General features: G+C 37.7%; 1 protein-coding gene across 1 annotated transcript in view; it reads right to left on the bottom strand.

Moving 5' to 3' along the window:
* Positions 1-20,198, bottom strand: part of LOC114922179 (lipopolysaccharide-responsive and beige-like anchor protein) — an 89,420-nt gene extending 69,222 nt beyond the window's left edge. Inside the window, exon 1 of the mRNA XM_029284236.1 lies at positions 19,971-20,198. Within this exon, the coding sequence (XP_029140069.1) occupies positions 19,971-20,198 (228 nt within the window). The remainder of the gene's footprint in view (positions 1-19,970) is intronic.
* Between the last annotated feature and the right edge of the window lie 2,083 nt (positions 20,199-22,281).

Genomic DNA, 22,281 nt, shown 5'->3' with positions numbered 1-22,281 from the left:
GAGAATTGAGAGAGAGAGAGACAAACACACACACACACACAAAGAGGAGAGGGGAACTGCTGGGGCCGGCCCGTATTGAAGAATATGGCCGAATTTACCCGGGCTGGCCGTATATCGGCGTATAACACGCACACATCATTTGCCCCCTATTTTCAGGGGGAAAAAGTGCGTGTTATACGCCGATAAATACGGTAATTATAAACAGGGGAATTCGATCTGTTTTAGATCCCTGCTTTTGGCCTTCAGTATTTTTTGTGGGACTTTGTGGGTGCTAGGGCTGAATGCTAAGATCATAAAAAATAAGACCTTGATAAATTCAAGGATAAACTTTATTTATATTACTGAAGATTGAACAGGAAGAATATCTTATCTGAGTTTTGCCTTTGTGTTTTAGAGAGCTTCAATGCCCAGATCAAGGGGGAGAAAGGATGTTGATTATTTTTCATGATTCCTAGTTCCTATATAAAAATTTTGACGAGAAACAAGATTGGGTTAAATTGCTAATAAATCAACCTTTCTGCTATTTGCCAATAGACATTTCTGAGCTTCTGAATCCCATAGCTAAACTGAAATCCCTAGTCATAGCGGACATCAATATTGAAGTCTGGGGTATGGGATACAGGAGCTATCAATCTAAGTCTTTTGCTGTTGTTGGATAAATGTTTGGCAAAAATGCAGATATATTAGGTAGGGAAACAATTATGATGGTCTGCACAGGCAACTAACTACTGGATCTGAAGGTATTATTGAGAGGCTTCAAGGATTATCCAATAACCAGGCAAGATATTACACCATCCTGTTCTTTAAACTCTGCAATCTGAAGACAAGGGCAAGGACAAGACTGGTCATAAGCAACCTATATGATACCACAAGATCCTTTATACCAAAGATCTCAGGAAGATGAAGCGGATGAACAGATGCTTGGTACAACACTGACAGAAAAGAGTACATGCAATTAAATAACTATTAAAGCATGTATACTACAATGTTAAGAGTGCAACACATATGTATTTGTCCACCCTTATTGCATTTTTAGATTTTGTTTAACAATAGTGTTCAAGGTTATTCGGTTGCTTATTTCATATTGGGAAATAATCTGTCAGAAGATTTCAATGCAGACCACTGCAACATTTTTGCAAAATTCATTGTGGTTAAAATTATTCACATTCACTGCAAATGTTTACTTGGGCAAAATTGAAAAAAATTACTGGGGTGACATCTTACAAGGTCATCTGGGATTCTTGTCTGCTTATGGCATCTGAGGATATAGCTTGAATTCTTGATAGCATGAATTCTGCCATTTCTGCATTGGATCCATGCAAACCTAGCTCCTTTAGGGAGCTGATTGGGATGCTTGCAACTGGATTTAAGAGTTGCTATCTGTTTAGTTGAGAAAGTGATGTCGACTGTCTTGAAAAAGTGGTGATGTATCCTCACTGAATATATTGGCCAACTTTCATCAGTCCCCACACTTCTGGTTTCAGAGAAGAAGTTTACTGGTAGACTTTAGATATAAAGAATTCTAGAGCAGGGGTTCCCAACCTTGGCAACTTTAAGACTTGTGGACTTCAACTCCCAAAAAGCTGGCTGAGGAATTCTGGGAATTGAAGTCCACAAGTCTTAAAGTTGCCAAGGTTGAGAACCCTTGTTCTAGAGGAAATAGATTACCTGTACCTCTTATAGTCAGGATTCAAACTTTAAATGAGGCTGAGATTGTAGTGGTCACTATGTAGGAAATTTTCAAAACTGAGACATGACTGGCATGCAGGCTTCCTTGTTCAACTGGACTTCTTAACTTTTCTGGGCTCCCATGTGGGCTAGGAGTCAGTTTTAGAGTGTTGCCATTCTTATGGGGAAGAACCAGTCAAGCCTATGATTGGTCCACTATGGAGTGTCATGGAAATCAGTTGTTTTTCCATTATTTAACATCTACATGAAATTGCACAGGAAGTCATCCTTCATTTTGTGGTGATATATACGTATAAACTATCCAATTATAAAATCTCTAGGCAGTTATTTGTTCTAATTGAAGTAAAAGGCTGAGGATATAGTTACAAGAATAAGAAATTACAGTGAAGCATTCAATGGCAAACACTAGAAAATAAAAGGTGACACTGTTTAAATGTTGAAGGAAATTAAATGTAAAATTATGGTCACAATGTTACACAACATGAGAAGATACTGCTTAGGCAGGAATGAATGAAACAGCCAGTTCATCTGTTGCATTTATTATGTGGACAAATGATGCACTTCCTTCTCTCTTTCTTGCATCTGCTCCTCACACAGCACAAATACTACTGCTTATATGGTGATTCTTTCCAGAAACATTTACTTACAACTTACATTATATTTAATCAACAACCAAGCTGCCTGAAATTATCAAAATTAATCTGGACAAAGCTGGACATTGGTGAACTGGCAAATAAATTTTAGATGCACATTGCATTAGAAACAAGTAAGGTTTGGGAATTTTTCCTTCTTTTTAAACAGAAAATTAAATGCCTATATTATAGAATTAATATTCCTATTTTAATGGAATAGTTATAAATGGAGTTTTAAGTTTTAAATGGAAGCTTCTTTAAAGCTTTTATTAGTTGTACATACTAATCACAATTGCATAAAGTTTCCATTTCTAAAGTATTTTAAAGTCAATAGCTACTTTAAACATTTATGGGGTTTTGCTCTAATCCTAGATTCCCCCATATTGCTTACAAAGGTTAATTCAATAAATATAACCACCAAGAGTTAATATGGAGTAGATGGCTTTATAAAGATCTAAATAAATAAATAAGAATGGCGTGCAGAATTCATTAATTTGTTTTTGTAACATACTGTATTAAATCCACTTGCTTACAGAATCACTGTCAGATCATTCCAAAAGCATCAGATTATAATGGTCAAACATTTTTGCCAGATTTTTCTATATAATGTGAAAGGCCCCGCATATAAGATTAATGAAGAATTTCTCTACTGCCCAAAAAGTTACTGTTTCTATTGAATTTCCCCCGATGCTTTTGAATGAAGATTCTAATGGGTTATCACTGGTTATTTAATATCAACCACCCCCCCAAAAAAGAGACAAATCCCTAAAAGCTATTCAGAATATTTCAGGTCTAAATATATAGCAAATAAAGACTAGTACATAAAATGAAGTCAACATAAAATGAAGCGCAATATGAATACAAAAATATTAAACTTCCCTGTTTTCCAGAACTATGTTTATGTATGTGGTATGTATGTGATGTGTGTGAATGCATGTATGTTCACATGTATGTGTAAAGATCCTAATGTACCAACATTCTCAAAGAATTTATCTTTGAGAAATTCTGTTCAAAAAGGGCTTGTTCAACGATCTACTCTTTTTCTAGGTAATTAGTAGGCTCCTCAAAGTGGACATCACTTTCATTGAGCCTTCCCAGAGACTTAATACAATTAGGAATTAAATATTTGACAGTCACTGAATGATATTTGGCCAATTCAGAACTTCTCTACTTAATTCGAATTCTAGGCTCTTTCCTGTATATTAGCACGTAAATTTATCATTCTGATTCTCACACTCAATCAGTACAGAAAGTCCTCTTTAATCACCAGAATCAAGGCCCAAATTTCCATCACTAAACAAAGTGGTTATTAGGTGAAACATCATGTGACTGCACCACTTAGCAACCGCATTCCCGATAGTCTTGGTTGAGATCATTAGACAAAGACCATGCTGTCATAGGCAAAGACCTCACGTTTCTTGTGCCCTGCCATGCACAATTTTACTTTAGTACCTCATCCACCTGTCTTCACTCCATCTCTGTCCTTTTAGCTTCACTTCACCAGTGCCCCTGCCTACTTCTGCTGCTCCCCTCTGACCACCATTGTTTTCTTCCTCTTGTTACTGATGAAGCACATCTGGCCAAGCAAGTTCTCCCCTCCTCCACAAGGCCTCCCCATAGCCTGGAGAGGCCTTCATGACACTGCACCAGGCCTCACAAAATTGTAGAGAGGACTCATGTAGCCTTGCAAAGGCTAACAGCTGGTTCATCAACAGCAGGAGGAAGACAACAATGGTTGATAGGGAGTTGTGTGGGTGCCAGAATGCAGGATGGCCAAAGGGGTGGGGATGGGAGGAAAAATAGGTGGGCAGAGGTAGTTGAAGAGCAAACTGTAGGGTATAAATGTGGGGTGAAATGTCTGAATTTTGATCATGTGACTGCAGGGGTGCTACAATAGCTGTGATTTCAAGGACCAGTTGTAATAATCATTCATTCACCACCACAACTTTAAACAGTCCCTGAATGAATAGTCATTAAACAAGGACTATCTGAAATACTAGTAAAACTATGTTTATATTCTCCATATTTCCTGCTCTTAGAATACCTTGCCACTTGTAAAATCCTGATAGCACTCCCCTTCAACATGCCTAGGAACACCTCCAGACCCCACTAACCCCTTACAGTCTGACTATGCATGATGGGCTGAAGATACAGACCTAACATACAGTTATGCTCATTACACTTAAATAGCAGAATACAAATACAGCTGAAGTTGGATGTGCCAGAAGCATGCCCTAACTTTAGAGCCTGAACACCTGTTGAATGTAAAGATGACCCATTTATCATGCAAATGGGAGATTATGACAGATCATTGGCAGTTCCCTGCCTCCCATCCAGGACATAGCACAGAAGCGTTGCTTGAGCAGGATCCGTAAGATTATCTGGGACACTACACATCCTCTTCACAACCTGTTTTCCTTGTTACCTTCTGGGAGGAGGCTTCGTGGTATCCATAGCAGAATATCCAGATTCAACCATAGTTTCATTCCATACAGCGTTAACCTTGTGAACTCTAAAGCTTCCTCCTTCCGTTATCTATTCAAGATGGATAGTATTTAATATTTTTTTGCTATGTATATGTAGGGGTGTGGGTCTATACATATGTTGTACATAGTATGTTTAGGTGTGTGTCATGTATGTGTTTCACTTTGAGAGTGGGCAACTAAATTTCATTTTTGATGTGTGCCATTTGCGTAAAAAAATGACAATAAAGGTTATCTTATCTATCTTGAAGTGGGCCATCTTAGAAAAAAGCTCAATACCCCTCAAAACAGAATATACCCCCCTGCAAAAAGTAAGTCTGTGTTAGGATCTAGAGGAACCGTGAACCAAGATCCTTAGCAGGTGGTAAAGAGCTGCATTAAATCAATTGTCTTGCATGACTAAGGCTAGGAAAAATAACAGAAGTGGGAAAATAAGTACAAAATTGTTGACATCTGTTTTGATACAAGGGACAATTACAAAGTGAGTCAGTGGCATTAAATACCAAAAATGTCCATCCAGCAAGCTGTCAAGACAGTGTTTCAAGATCCTGAAGGAACTGGGAATGTACCAGTGTCCATTATGGCACGGCATCCAGAAAAGAAGGTACTGGGTTTTACTAAGAGAAAATGAAAATTCTGAATCATCTTTAGACCATTCTGTGACTATCAACTATTTGTAATGACTACCATTCCTGAGTGACAATAGATAAGAGGTTCCAAAATAGCAGTTTCAGCCAACTCTGTATCTGTTTTGAAGAACCTCCAGTTTACCAGTCACTGAGTCCTCTTTTCTAGTATCTCTCCCATGAAACATATTTTCCCTTCTCATTTTTCACACTTAATCATTAATGACAATTGCATGTTTGTTTACATTCTCTGCATTCCCACTTTGAGAATCTTTTACCACTAATGAAATACAATAGCAGAATCAAGCTGATTGATTAAAGTTGACCCTATTTGCTCGCATTTATACTGTATATGGTGCTTAATGCTATTTTGGTCAAGTCTTATATTAAAACCCACAGAACTTTTGTTTGCATCATTAAAAATAAAGGCATGAGTGCCATCTAATGGACACTAGAAATAATGTACTACAAAGAAAATGGGCAAGATTCTAATATTCAGATAAGGAAAGTTGTCCAAATTCTTAAAAATTAACAAAAATCAGTATTACTGTTGCATAAAATGTTAACCACAATTTCATGGTTTTAGAACATATGCATGCAAAATTTTCTTTCCTTAGGAAAAAAAACCCCCCATCTCTCTCTCTTAAAATATAATAATTCAAACCCGTATGTTTCATAGAGTTTATGCTTCTAGGCAGCAATCCTACACATGCTTTTTCAAAAAGCACTATTAACTTTATACAGTGAAATATACTTTAAATAATTTTTTGTTATTAAGTTTTATTAAAAATAGCAGCACTTTTGTCTGAACATGTATAGAATTGAATTATACATACATATATATCAAATTCTGCTATCCATAATATTTCTTTTGCTTTTGTTTATTATTAAGCAAATATATTTTGCTTAGTAGTAAATTGTGCTTTTTCCCCAGTGGTTTTTTCCATTTTTATACATATGTGAACCGGTAGGAAACATTAATCAGCTGACATCAAAGTTAACCATTAATTCCAAATAATGGCACCTAGCCAGGCACCTAGTTGTCAAAGAAAAGAGCCCTGTATTACACATTTTTCTTCTATTTATTTAAGGACCTGATAGCTTAACTGTGATCTGAAATGCAACATAGGCAACAGTAGATATCTCAAAGATTCCCTACATTTACGTCCTCTGATGGGTTTAGTTGTAGTGAAAAATACTTGACTGTTGCCATGCAGGAGTTCTCAGTATAGATACAATCATAAGCCACTCATAAGCAACCTAGAACTAAGGAGAAACTTCCTGACAGTTAGAACGATTAACCAGTGAACAACCTGCCTCCAGAAGCGGTGAATGCTCCAACACTGGAAGTTTTTAAGAAGAGACTGGACAGCCATTTGTCCGAAATGGTATAGGGTTTCCTGCCTGAGCAGGGGGTTGGATGAGGTCCCTTCCAACTATTTTATTATTATTATTATTATTATTATTATTATTAGTAGTAGTAGTAGTAGTAGTAGTAGTAGTAGTAGTAGTAGTAGTAGTCCAGGATTTGGGCTTTTCATTAAGCCCTGATTGGCTCAATCAAAATACTTACGGATTTAGTTATGATCTCTTGAACTTATTTACCATTTGTATAAAATGAAAATCAAACAATTTAAATTTGTAATTTGTAAACATGTTCTGAACAGCTTTAATTATAAAAATAAAATAGAGCAGCAGAAATGTAAGGGATGCACAAATAAATACAAAAATGACATTTCTTTAATGATGATTAGGAAATGGAGATGCAATCTGCTTGTGGGATGTATACTGACTGTCTTGTTCTAAATAAAGGACATTACTGTCTATCCTTAACTATTTATAGTATATTTCACATAGTCATGTACAATGTGAACACTAGCATACAATAATCTAATTTGAAATTAAACAGCAGACCTTAATCATTTAAGCACTGGTCCATTATTCTACTCTACACGGGATGAAAAACTGTTATTTTTTAGTCATTTTCTGCACTAACATCTGATTTCCACTTTAGCAGAAAGAGTTGTAAACAATTATACTGCTTGAGTAGGTCTTCAATAACTACAAGCTACTTCATTATAACAAACCGTACCATTTATTGACAAGATGTCGTGTTCTACCGCATACAACTGTAACAGAGGAACAAGAATCAGGGTTGAAAATCACAAAGAACATGAAAAAAGTATTCTGAAAATGGTTAATTGATCTCAGATGTAGGATTACTAGACAGTCTAATCAATTTTGAGGAGCTTGATTATTCATTGTTACAAATCAGAAAATACTAAAAAGAATTGAAAAAAGCAAATAATAACTTCACCCAATTATAATGTCAAGTATTCCGACTTTGTCAAAGGTCTCATTTGACATCAGTAAAATGTTTCACTTTGTTCTGAAAGTAGAGTTCTGAATATGATTGTACTCAAATAGACTTCCAGTGAGAAAGAATGAAATCCTATATTGTATATATGCTTAATGAAAATGAAAAACAATCAAGTTGCAAATTCAAATTAAATATATTAATTGAAATGAATAGTAATATTAATTTATAATCATGTTAACTCATAGGTCCTGACCATTCAACAATAAAACACACTTCATTCAACGCAAAGAATATATTCCTGAGGCTAATTTGGTTAAGGTTGGGATCATACTTTAATTAGAATATGCTTTCATCAAGAAAACAACATAATCTCAGGAACAAAATGTAAAATTATGCACTCAGAAATTCAAGCAATCAAATAATGTAGCTCCAGGACATCCACAGAGTAGACCAGGGGTAGTCAACCTTGGCTCTTTTATGACTCGTGGACTTCAACTCCCAAAATTCCTGAGCCAGCTAAGCTGGCTCAGGAATTCTGGGAATTGAAGTCCACGAGTCATAAAAGAGCCAAGGTTGACTACCCCTGGAGTAGACTGTCATGCCATGAAATGCCTACAAAATAGCTACTCTCAATCTGCTAAAAATATTAAGCATCTGGGATTTGACACTTACAGATAGGGTGCTCTACTGCCAGCCGGCCTGCTACTGCCTCTAGTTTTTGCAACATACCAAAAATTAAAAGCATGAGGCAACTTCTAAAAGGATGAAATTTCTCCAAGCAAAATCTTTGGTTTCATGGCAAAGTTTAATAAAATGTATTTAGAAAGACAATATGACAGCCACATCACTTGTATTATCTAAGTTCCTTTGGATCATACTTAAGTTTATCAGAGCCATCTCTGTGTTTTAAATGGGTCTAGGACAGGGGTAGGCAACCTTGGCTCTTTTATGACTCGTGGACTTCAACTCCCAGAATTCCTGGGAGTTGAAGTCCACGAGTCATAAAAGAGCCAAGGTTGCCTACCCCTGGTCTAGGACAACTCACCACAGACAACTTGCTGCAGCCAACTCTCCACAGGACAATTCACCACAGCCAACTTACCATGGGACAACTCAATGCGGGACAAAATTTACATAATATCAAATAAATGGTGGAATATAATCATTATGTTGTTTATTATATATTTATATTATATATTTATATTAAAGAAAGGATGCAAAAGGAGGAACAAAATGAAATGTGAATGACTTTTAATTATTTTAAATAATTAAATAAAATTGTTGAATTGTCCCACAGCGAGTTGGCCATGGCAAGCTGGCTGCAACGAGTTGATCATGGTAAGTTGGCAGCAGTGAGTTGGCTGTGGCAAGTTGGTAGTGGCAAGTTGGTTCATTCCGGTTTGAAATATGGAAAGCAGGCAAATTCTATTACTCCATTTTGTAATAGATGCATCTAGATCAGGGGTGTCAAACTCAATTTCATTGAGGGCCGCATCAACATTGGGGTTGCCCTCGGGGGGCCGGGTGAGTGTGGCCAGGATGGGTGCAGCCTACTGGGTGGGTGTGGATGGAGTGGGTGTGGCCTACTGGGTGGGCATGGCCAGCTCTACATCATTCGCGTCAAGGGTGCCTGTGGGGCTTGGGCAGGAGTGGGACAGATCTGAGGGTCTCTGGCAGAAGGGGGTGGGACCAGGACAAGCGCCAAGGCATGGTCCATTTCTTCATTCCTCACAAAGGGTGACACCTCCCCAGCATGCACCCAGGGGGCGGGGGCGACACAGCAGGGGCTGGTTCCTCGCTGTTTCTAGACGGCCTTGTGGAACTAAGACTGAATGCATTTCAGCATAGATGGCCACCACAAAATTGTACACTGGCTCCCGGCCGGCCTGGGTCAGGGCCAAGGCAGCAGGGGCCATTCCCTCACTGTTTCCAGGATGGCTTCGCAGGCCATATGAAACCACTTCGCGGGCCGCATCCAACCCCCGGGCCTTGTGTTTGACATGTCTGATCTAGATTAAAAATAATATATGACACTTTAACTATATCAGCTTATGCTACATTCTACTGTCTCCATATTTTGAATGAACTTTTAAGAATCCTAGGTGGGATGAAAGAGATAAAAGAGAAAAAATTGAAAAATACATCAACATCCAGATTAAATGCTGCCATACCAAACTTTCACAAAGAAATGTTCCAAAAGTCAAGTGACAATACATTAAGACACAAGTTCATAAAACCATCTCCCTATTCCTAGCTAGAGCCAATATGAAAGTGAAAGTGACACAGATCCTGGAGCATTGGGGAACTCCTGGAGGACTGGAAAAGAGCTGATGTAGTTCCCGTCTTCAAAAAAGGGGGAAAATGGATCCAGGAAACTACAGACCTGTCAGCCTGACCCCAATACCTGGGAAGACTCTGGAAATGATAATCGAACAACCAATTAGCAAACACCTAGAGGCAAACAAAGTCATTACCAAAAGCCAAAATGGGTTTGTCAAAAACAGATCATGCCAGACAAATCTTATCGCATTCTTTGACCAAGTGACAAAATTAGTGGATCAGAGGAATGCTGTGGATATAATTTATGTGGACTTCAGTAAGGCATTTGATAAAGTAGATCACAACCTACAACTTGATAAGATAGAAAAATGTAAATTAGACAGCATCACCACCAGATGGATTTGTAGCTGGTTGACCAGCCATACTCAGCGTGTAGTCCTCAATGGAACTGCATCTACATGGAGGGAAGTGAGTAGTGAGGTGCCCCAGGGCTCTGTTCTGGGCCCAGTGCTCTTCAACATCTTCATCAATGATTTGGATGAAGAGATAGATGGGGAACTCATCAAATTTGCAGACGACACCAAGCCGGCAGGAATAGCCGACACTCCAGAAGACAGGCTTAAGATACAGGAGGATCTGGACAGACTTGAACATTGGGCGCTATCTAACAAAATGAAATTCAACGGTGAAAAAAGTAAGGTTCTACATTTAGGCAAGAAAAACCAAATGCATAGGTATAGTATAGGAAGAACCTTGTTCAATAGTAGTAACTGTGAGAGGGATCTCGGAGTCCTAGTGGACAATCACTTAAATATGAGCCAGCAGTGTGCTGCAGCTACCAAAAAAGCCAACACAGTGCTAGGTTGCATTAATAGAGGGATAGAATCAAGATCACGTGAAGTGTTAATACCACTTTACAATGCCTTGGTAAGGCCACACTTACCAATACTACATCCAGTTTTGGTCACCACAATGTAAAAAAGATGTTGAGACTCTAGAAAGACTACAGAGAAGAGCAACAAACATGATTAGGGGGCTGGAGGCTAAAACATTCAAGGGACGGTTGCTGGAATTGAGTATGTCTACTCTAGTTTAATGAAGAGAAGGACGAGGGGGGACATGATAGCAGTGTTCCAATATCTCAGTGGTTGCCACAAAGAAGAGGCAGTCAAGCTATTCTCCAAAGCACATGAAGGCAAGACAAGAAGCAACAGATGGAAACTGACCAAAGAGAGAAGCAACTTAAAACTAAAGAGAAACTTCCTGACAGAACAATTAATCAATGGAACAACCTGCTTCCAGTGCTCCAACACTGGAAGTCTTTAAGAAAAGATTGGTCAGCCATTTGTCTGAAATGGTATAGGGTTTTCTGCCTGAGCAGGGGGTTGGACTAGATGACCTCCAAGGTCCCTTCCAACTTTATTATTATTAATAATAATAATTGGAACATACTATAATTTAAAAATGAAATGAAACTTAAAAATAATATACAAATAGATTAATGTGGTTGATAAATCCCACAAAATGGAAATCTTTGTTGGGATTCTGTGTCTTTTTGCAGCAAGGACATTTGGATTGAAAATTTACCACACTGTTTTTAATCCTAGCTTTTTTGAGAAGCTTAATATCAGCTTATTTCTCTTAGCTTTTATATTAACAGATTCCTTGAACTGTTTAAATGGCTTTTTAAACTGCATTTTCATTTTTAATTTGAGATTTAATGTCCTTTTCTTAATTAAGTTCTACTGCTTTATCAACATGGCCTTCTTAAGCTACATAAACTCTTTAAAACTGCTTTTTGGCTAGAGGTGGGGAAACAATCTAAATGGCACGTTTTGGGATGACCTTTGCCTGATTTTGTTGAGAAAAAGATTCTTTCCCACAATGCAACTGCAGACAATAGCCTTATAGAAGGAGGGCTGAATCCAGCTGGAACAGGTACTGTCTTAATGGTTGTATACAGCTTTCTGTATCAGAGACAACATGCCTTAAATACCAGTTGTTGCCAAGGAGCAATTGTAAACAAAAGCCAGCTCCCTTTAGTTTTGCCTGTTAATTTCTCTATGTATCAGCGGGTAAGAAAATTACATCAAGGTAGATTTCTTTAAAGTTTACCATCTGGTCCTGAAATTCGAAGCAAGAGAAGTAATCACTGTAGTATTTTGTCCAAGTCATCAATAAATAAAAAAAACAGTCTTCATTTATAAAGAAAAGCTGAGGAATGATACCTCAGGGAAAAAAATCAGTGAGGACAACAGCCACAATTTTCTACTATATTGTACTTTTAATGAAAACTGCATATGAAAAAACACTTCTTAAAACATTCCAATGATTTTGTTGAAATACAGGAAGTCACCCCATGTTTCAACACCAGAAAAAAATGATAAAGGAGAGAGTGAAGTTAAGTAGGTGAGAGATGCAGCATGCATGTTAGTTCAAAAGTATCAATGATCACTTATATCTCAAGTGAGAACTCTGTTTTTGTTTGCTTCCTTGACTTCCAATGGTGTTCTCAGGAGTTCTCCAACATCAAAATTCAAAAGTGTCAATACTGTTTTTCTATCGTGCTTCTTCAAGGTCTGGTGATAAAATTATAATCTGCGAATTTGGGAATGTACAATTTCAGCACATCTGGAAGGTATCAGATATAGCCTAAAGCTGTCTTCAATAGTCACAAAAATGATCACTGTCATAAGTTAAAATAATTTGACATGCTGATATAATTAATGTTTAGCTAATTCTAACATTAGAACATTTCAAGCAAATTTTAAATTTCACTATCAAAACAAAAATTAGTGTTGTTATTACTTTGGGCTTAAAGGAGAATAGATAATTGTTTAGAGTTCTAGTCCTACTAAAATTATAAGCAGTGGTGGGATTCAGCTGGTTCGCACCACTTCGGCAAAACCGGTAGCTAATTTTTTGTTGCCCAGGCCCAGAATGGACTTCCGGAAGCGGCATCCACACAGAGAACCGGTTGTTCACATATTTGAATCCCACCACTGACTATAAAGCTAGAAATTGGACTAATAAGGCAATACTTGTCTGACAACTATACTATAAACTATCTGAATAGTATAGAAAGAAATGTAAAAGAATGGTAGAGCAATATGACTTATACTTCCCTAATACCTTCATCAAAATGATATGTCAGTAATCCAAACTTCATTCAGTATGAAGCAATTCTCCCTATAATATGTTTTCTTACCTAATGAAGAGTTCAGAGGAATAATAAGAAAGTAAATTTTAGATGTAAATGTTAGAAGTTTATTAAATGAGAATAATGTCCCTCATCTTAAACTTAGAAATAGAAAAAAGCTGGAAACATTGTAATAATAATAATAATAATAATAATAATAATGATGATGATGATGATGATGATGATGATGATGATGATGATGATGATGATGATGATGATGTTGGAAGCTATGAATGAATCAAATAATGTCCCAAGAATTACTCTAATACAGGTAGTTCTTATTCAATGACCGTTCAATTTATGATGGCATTGAAAAAAGTGACTTAAAAACCGGTACTTGCAGCCACGTGATTAAAATTTGCTTGGCAACCTATATTTACGAAAGTTGTAGGTCTGCGTCATGTGACCAACATTTACACTCCTCCCAGGGCCTTCTGACGAGCAAGTCAATGGAGAAAGCTGATTTGCTTAATTATCACGTTTCACTTAATTACTGCAAAAAAATTTCATAAAATCGGTCATGACTCACTTAACAGCAGCACTGCTTAGCAATGGAAGGTCCAATCCCAATTGTGGTCATAAGTCAAAATTAGCTGTTGTATTAGATTACTCCACACATTTTTGCTTATTATACTCTTGAGTTCAGAAGACAAATAGCCCTCTGGAATGAGATCTACACAACTCCTCCCATTGATAGTGTTCTTAAGACTGTTCTCTGGGGTAGGAGAAATGTAATGCTCCATGTTAAAGGTATTTGAGATAAAATATATGTATTTATATTAGTTGTCAAGCTTGTGATTCTGATACTTGGTATTGCTTTATTATATTAAAAGTAAGATCAGAAGAGTATTAACACTTTTCAACTTTGATGTTGGGGAAGATTTCTGAGAAAAACTATGTCAAGAAAACACATGGATCACTGAATTAACCTAAAGTTCTCATCTGAGGCGCAAATTATCAGGTTCAAATAATCCTATTTTGACAAATTATGCAAAGACCTAGCTCTCTGGAAACAACTTGAATGCCATGGAAAGAGAAAGAAGTGGATAACTAGCAGCAAGGTGGATGGATTCAATTACAGTGCAATGGGTACATCGTTGAAAGACCTGAAGGACCAGGTTAGAGACTGATTGTCATGGGAAAAATCTATGTGATTGAAGAGTTAAACTAAACTTAATGGCACGATATGTATCTGGACTTTGGTTTTCTCCATTTGACTTTGGCTAAGCAATTTTGAAACAAAGGACAATAATAATTATTTGAAACTGCATATCCATAGTAATACACTATGTAACTTGTTCTACTCACTTGTAGCACCTTATATCTTTAAAATCACTTTAAAATCAAATATATTTTATATTACAATATTATTTAGTACTATGACTGAAAAAAGTAATGGAAGAATAAACAGCCTGCATGCACTATAAAACAGCACATTAAAACTTGTGTTTTTTCTTTATCTTAAGGACACCTAATCCCATTACAATCACGACAGAGACATTTAAATTTACTTAAAGATTACCATACGTACTAATATACATTCAATATACTAATATACATTCAAAAATCTCCCAAAAAATCTTATTAAGATGAAAACCAATGAAATTACCAATAGTAATTGTTGAAATGGCATAAACATTATTCAATGATGTTTTATAATACTAGTAGTCCTTGTGTTATGACAATTCATTCAGCAACCATTTGAAGTTATGTCAATGCTGAAGGAAGGGACTTACAACTAGTCCTCAAAATTCAGTAAGACTTTCTGATAAGTGGTTTTGGGTAATGAAGGAAAAAGTTTGGGAAGCACTGTACTAGAATCTCATAAAACAATAGAACTGGTTAGACATTTCAAATTAATTTGATAGATTACAAAAATAAATACGTAGAAAATTGGTATATTCATGCACAACCTGTTATGGAGTTTTCTGAGGTTGAAGAGCAAAACCTTAGAGGTCTCTCAGCTTGCAATTCACGAGGCAACCAGTGATTAGCCACCTATGAATGATAGGTATGACTCAGTGCACGTGGCCACTGAATTCAGTAGAAAAGAGTCAGAGACTCTCTTTGGGAAAGTACCAAGCACTAAATCATATACTAAAATAGGCTGTACAGTGGAGGTCAGCACAGTTCTGTAAGATACATCTACACCTCTTATTAAGCTCAGTCAGCTCTAGGACAGGAAGCTGTAAACTTCCTTGTTGGAAAACTGTTTTCTGTGGATATTTGTTTAATGAATCTAATATCTGTCCTCGGTTCCTCTTAACATTCTTGTCTCTTAACTCCTAGTTTATTGTTTTAGTTTGTGGTGTTTATTAGCCAAGCAAAATTCTCTCTGAACTACCCAAGTATTTGACCAAATTTACTAGCTTTAGTTTTGTTTTGGCTACTGGTACACACAGAGAATCAGGTTTGTATATATTGGGGCAATGATAAGGGGTTTTTTGGCATTTGGGCTCTTTATACCACCACATTGAATCTTAAATGAAACAATCAAGATGTGAGCAAAGACTTTTAGCTTTAATTCATGGGGTTTAACAAAAGTATGGCATTAACCATTGAGGAACTACAGCTATTTTAATATACCCAACCCCATTTTTGGTGGCTCATAAATGATGGGACAAACTAACAATATTATAAATATAAGGATTGTTTTTAATACTTGGATGAAAATCCAAGTCTAGAACTCCTCCTTTGAGATGCTTTGCCTTGCTTTTACTGCAGCTACCTTTAACTATTGCTTGTTTGTGGGTCTTTCTGTTTTCAGTCTTGTCTTCAATAAGTAACAGCATGCTCTATTTATTTGCGATCAGGTGACTGACTTGAATATCCGATTTCTGTGCCTTGAGGAACTCTTGGGTTGCTTTTGCTTTGTGTTTTTGGGTTATTATCCATCTGCAATATGAAGCGGCATCCTATCAAGTTTTTGCAGCATTTGGTTGAATCTGAGCAGAGACTATAGTCCTATTCACGTCAGAATTCATCCTCTACTTTTATCAGCAGTTAGGTCATCAATAAATGCCAGTGACCCACTGGCAGCCATACATGCACATGCATAACATGTTTGATAAATGATTGGTATGCTCAGATCATGAGCTGTTCCTTTTCTTCTCCATATTTTTTTCATCAGTCTGGTACAAGTTAATCTTGGTTTCATCAGTCAAAGAATCTATTGGAGAACTGGGAAGGCTTTTAAAGGTGTTTTCAGGCAAAGTCTAATCTTGCCTGCCTGTTCTTGAGTGTGGCTAGAGTTTGCATCTTGTTGTGAAACTTCTGTATTTACATTCATGAGGCCATTTCTTGACTGTAAACTTTAACAATGACACATCTACTTCAAGAGTGTTCTTGACTTGGCTAGATGTTGTGAAAGGGTTTTTCTTACCCAATGACAGAATTCTGCAGTCATCCACTTTGTCTTCCATGACTTTCCAGGCCTTTTGGTATTGCTGAGCCTTCTTGTTAATTCCTTCTTTTTAAGAAAGTTTCAAAATATTGTTTTGGCCATTCCCAGTGGTTTTTCTCTTTTTCTCATAGATTTTGCTTTTTCAGACTAATTATGGCCTCGTTTACTTGCATAGACACCTATTTGGACCTCATGTTGAGTGTTCCAGTGAACAGCTACCAAATGCAAATGTAACACTCAGAACCAACTTCATATCTTTATCTGCTTGATTTGTCACAGAATAAAAAAGGAGCAGGCCACACCTGGCCATAAAAATGCTTCTCAGCCATTTATCCATCACCAAAAATGGAGCAGGTGTATTAAAATGGCTGTAATCCCTCAATGGTTATTGTCTCAGTATATACAAACCTGATTCTTTCTCTTTTTCATACTGTGTGTGTGTGTGTGTGCACTTGTTGCTACAATTTTCCTGAACTTCCCACAATTGAAATTTTCAATTTTTAATAAGTTATGGGGACATAGTAAACCATTTTTCTAGCTTCTCTAGTCAAAGTTTTCTCTAGTGTTTGTTGTGGTCCATTGGCTGCCATGCTGGCAGCCAAGTCAGATGAGGAAGAGGAGGGGGAGGGGGAGCCTTAACTTCGAAGCTTTTGGAAGGCTCCGGTGAGCAAGAAAACTCAGAGCCAGACGCAGAGTCAGGGCCATCTGCCCATGCTCAGGCAGAGAGGCAGCTGTTTTCGGGGCCTGAGCTGAGTGAGGAGGAGGAACAGATGGGGCCCATCCCAGATGCGCGTATGCGTAGAGAGGAGAGCTATGGAAGGCAATGGGCCAGCTCTCAGGGAAAAGGAGGAGACGTTAGCCAGCCACTCCCTGGCTAGAACATAAATAGACATTGACATTGTCTCAGCCAGTGTGAGCAGGGACTGCTACTGCTTGGTTAAACATTTAAAGACTGGTTATCTGGCGTTCTCATGTGAACAAAGTTTGTTCCTGCCTTGTTTAATAAAAGGGGTTTTATTCATGAGTAAGAAGTTGATCATTACTCATGAAGGTCTGGGTCAGAACAGTGTTCTATTTTATTTTTAAAATAATAAAAGTGTTTTTACCCCAACTCTCTAACAGAGGAGCCATGGTATCTGAATCAGAATATGACCAAGAGTCACATCACACTGCCCAAGATGAGGAACATATTCAGTGGCAAGAAAAGGAGCGTTTATGAGCCCTGCCCAATTGGCAAACTGTATTTACCTTAGTTAAAATAAATACTTCAGAAATTTTCACTATTAAGTATGGAAAGTCTGATTAAAAAATAAACAGATACAACTCATAGAAATAAACATATTTTCTTCATGAGGAAGGAAAGCATTGGCTGGTGGAAAGAGTATATACTTCTCAAACTGAAGCCCAATCACAGCATTATGCATTACATTATTTCTCAGTAGGAATAAAACACATCTACCAGTATACCTGAATTTCTAGAGCATAGATCTAAACTTGTATCCAGACTAATGTCAAAGTACTCTAGATGGAAGCTGCCAGATGGAAATGGGATTGGGTAGAAGATGTGCAATGAAATTTGGTGTTCCCACTGTTTCTTTACTTCAAGCCCTGCCTATTACTCAGCTGTCAAAACACTGTGTATGACAAAAAATGCCTACTATTTCACAAAAGAAAAGCCAATCATACTGGATAACCTGTCCCACTCTAGGTCCTTTCAAATATTTCTAACTGTGACCAATTTATATAGTCTATTCACATATAGTAACATGCCAGGCAGATATTGACAAAAATCCAATTCACTGTAAAGGTACGTTGGTATACGTCTAGTGTGGGGGGAGGGGGCAATGTTATATTTAGTTTCTGCAAGGTTCTATAATTCAATTTGAATCATTTTTAACAAAACTCATATTTTAAATATGACTTATAATTGTTTTCAAATAGGCTGAAATAAAATACACCAAACTGCTGATTCTATACACTTGCAATACTGTGTACAAAATGCTGCAATGCTCTAGAGAGTTCAACAAACTTTTATATATCCATAAGCATAAAAAGTATGTCAAATACTTTTTGAACCCAGGAATTAATATGTGAGATCTTCTGCTAATGCTATAGAAAAAAGTGTAAATATTTTGGATTTTTAAGTCAAAAAAACCACAAATGGAGACCAGTGCAGTATATAGCCTAGAATAATCACTTTATGTTTATGGCATAATAAATCTATGCCACAATTATTCTTGACAAATCTTCTATTTATCCAACTTACTTCTAGCAAATGCTTAGGGCTTAAATGAATATGCATACATAATCCCTAACTCACACTTCAAAGTAAAGAACTATTATAAATATACCAGGAATAAAACAACACAAATTTTCTCTTCTTATAATACCTTTACTACATGTTTTATTAAATTAGGAATGTTCTTTCTCTAATTTACATTGCAAAGCCTAATTAGACGTAAGTAAACATTTCAGATTTTATTTAAACCAAGTTACCGTATATCAAATTCAAGTAGAACTTTATGAAAATTGTAGGCTACAACTTTTAAGCAAAGATCTCATGAGGAATGTGAAATTATCCATATTGTATGCCCAAACAATTTTATTTCAGCCATTTCAAATGTGAGACATTTCAAAAAATGGTCTTAAAAATCAGACCAATCATTTTTAATTCTGACTGAGCCAGAAGAAGTAATTATTCTTGCATTCTAAAGTTTATGCAATATATATATCAATTGCACAGATTACCATATAATCACTGTTCTCTGCCACCAAACTAATACTCATATTTAATGTCATTTTTCCTCAAAGCCTAATATTTGTGTTTCATATTAATCAGCCTAAACCCATTTTTAAGAGAACTTTCACTCCTAGGAAAAGTTGAGGGTCTGCAGTACAAATAATGATATATCCCATAGCTATATCTATACATTTGCTGAGCCATCAATTGCAAGCTTACAATACGATATATTAGTCCAATGTTACAAACATAAAATAGCATATTTTAGGTGCAAATGTTAACATCTACCTATTCTTGCATTATACATTTATAAAGCTACAAGTGGCAGAAAAGTTGTTTAACAACAAGAATTTGTAACAAAGTCCCAGAAAATTCAAGCAAAGATAAAAACTATAAGGAAACAAGAAATGCAACCTTAAATGAGTTAGTCGGCATTTCTTCCAGTAAAATGCAGCAGCTTGCTAAACTCACCTCCATTACAAATGGCCCTGTGTGTACATTTGTGTTTAACCATAGTAATGTGAATACTGAGAGAATGTATATCATTTCATCATATGCTTTTTGTTCATTTGGAGAAAAAGAAAGATAAGTGACTCACCAGATTGAACACAGTTTCTACAATATCCCTGTTGGATACTTCCCCAACTTCCACCAATCCTGTCAGAACAGCAAATTTCATCCTGATACCCCGGATAGGGATGCCTGGATGCAAAGACTGCTTTTCTGCTGAGCTTCCATCTTTTCCTTGTCCAGTACCACCTTCTCCTCCGCCTTTATCATCCCCTGTTGACGGAGAAGAAGGCCTCTGTCTTTCTTCACTAGCCATAGTAAGTTCACTTCCGGGAATACAGAATACACTCTCTAGCCTGAATTTTCAGGTCCAGTTTTTGAAGCACCCTGAAGGCAGCACAGCAACTTGAGTAGAGACTCCTCCTTTTCTTCACTCAGTGTCAGGGCCTGGGCAATGGTCTGTTTAAAGAGGGACATTGCAGAAAGACAACAGTTAAGTACGGACACTTGCAAAAAAAATATCTGCAAGCCTGCCATCTACCTAACTATAAAACTCTGCTCTGTTCTCGAAGCACACGCCTCCCTCTCCCTCAATAAAACCAGAGCAGGAGCAACCACATCATACAGGTAAGCTCCTCCTCGCCGCACATATTCAACTTGCTCGCACCGGAGAGAAAAAAAAGATGGTTTCCCACAAGACTGTTCTAAAAAATAAAAAAAGATATTATAGATTTGAAGACGAACCACCACCCTCCCCCGGGCTCTTCCCCAGCCTCGCCTGCTGCTGTCCTTGTCTTTCAGCAGCCCCGGTAGGAGCAAGAAGCTGTTCCTGCTTCTTGCCCCTCGTGCGCGCAGTCACAGGTGCAAGGACGAAGTCGGGCCAGCCGAGGAAGTTCGCACTCACCCCAGCCGAGCTCTCCGCTCCCGAGGCGATCGGGGCCAAAGGGCAGGGAGACGTGCCTTCTAATGCCCGGCGGCTGATCCAGGCATGGAGATGTCCTCTTCGTTTCTCCGCCACCAGACTGGCGCTGCCGACCTGAGCTGGAGGGGTACCAAGCGGGAGGTTCCGCCTCGGGGAAGACACCTGAAAGTTTTTTCCGTGCAGCTATTTCACTCTGCAGTCGCCACGCTTAGCTCGTCCATCGCTTCCTGCTCGCCTCGGTTGCTGCCGCCATGATAGCGCTAAGCCGAGCCCGAGGAGAGTTGCCGGGCGAGTCACAATGCGCCTGCGCGCTCAGGAACAGGCAGGGCGGGCAACGAGCGGGACGCAGCGGGCTTGGAAAATGAGGCTTCCGCGCAGCCTCAGGTGAATAAGGTGTGTCCAGGTGAGAGAAGCAGCGTACAAAGTGGAAAGAAGAAGAGGAGGAGGAGGAGGAAGCTGGCCTCTGTTTTCCCTGCGGGAATGGAGGAAGCTTCCAGTGAAAACCGCCGTTAAGAAGGAAGATGTAAAATCCGTTTTTAGTATTGGATTATTAGACGCTGAAGCAAGTCCTGTTTCTCCAGGCTCCGTTGTTAGACAGTTTGGGGAAGGAAGCTGATGATTGATAAGAGTCGGATGGAATATTAGATGTTATGGTTCATTTGGAAGTGCAGTCTTGTAAATAAGGAATTGGGTTTTAATCATACTCAGCAGGAAATTTATTTTCACTTGGGAAAAAAAAATCAGGACATTCTCTGCTCCTGTGATAATTATAAGAACATGAAATTTCTTTTGGCTTGACTGCAGTTTACAAATAATTTTTAAAGTGGATTTTTTCTGCATTTGTGTCATACTAAATAGGGTGGTTAAGGCATCAGGCTAGAAATCTGAAGACCATGAATTCTAATCCTGTTCTGGACACAAAGCCAAACTGGATGACCATGGGCCAGTTATTTTCTCTCAGCCCTATAAATAGGGCAATGGCAAATCATTTCTGAAAAACCTTGCCAAGAAAACTGAAAGGAGTTGTCCAGGTAGTCATAGAACATAGATTAATAGAATTGGAAGGGACCCTGGAGGTCTTCTAGTCCAACCCTCTGCTTGAGCAGGAGACTCTACCTACACCATTTCAGACAAATGGTTGTCCACTCTCTTTTGAAGTCCAGTCTCTTTGTGAAAGCCTCCAAAAGTCTCCAAGAATCAGGCATGACTGAATGGAAGAAAAAAATATAGGGCTTGCATATAATTGAAACAATTTTCTTTGAGCATCTGAATTTAGGTTCAACATGTTTAACCTCCCAAAAATTGGTGAAGCAAATAAAATCTTTGTTTAGGGATGAATCAATAAACATTGCTAGAAAGGGGGACAATAGCCCATTGCTTTATTGCATGTTCTGAATGTTCGAAGATCAAGCATCTCTAGAGTTAAAAGATGGGTTAGGAAATAAGAGTTTCACCCTCTTTGAGTTTTGGATGTATT

Source organism: Protobothrops mucrosquamatus, unplaced genomic scaffold (assembly GCF_001527695.2).
Source record: "Protobothrops mucrosquamatus isolate PMUCROS unplaced genomic scaffold, P.Mucros_1.0 scaffold453, whole genome shotgun sequence".
Classification (NCBI taxonomy): Eukaryota; Metazoa; Chordata; class Lepidosauria; order Squamata; family Viperidae; genus Protobothrops; species Protobothrops mucrosquamatus.
Note: the sequence above shows the minus strand (reverse complement) of the source record. Positions and strands in the feature narration are given on the sequence as shown.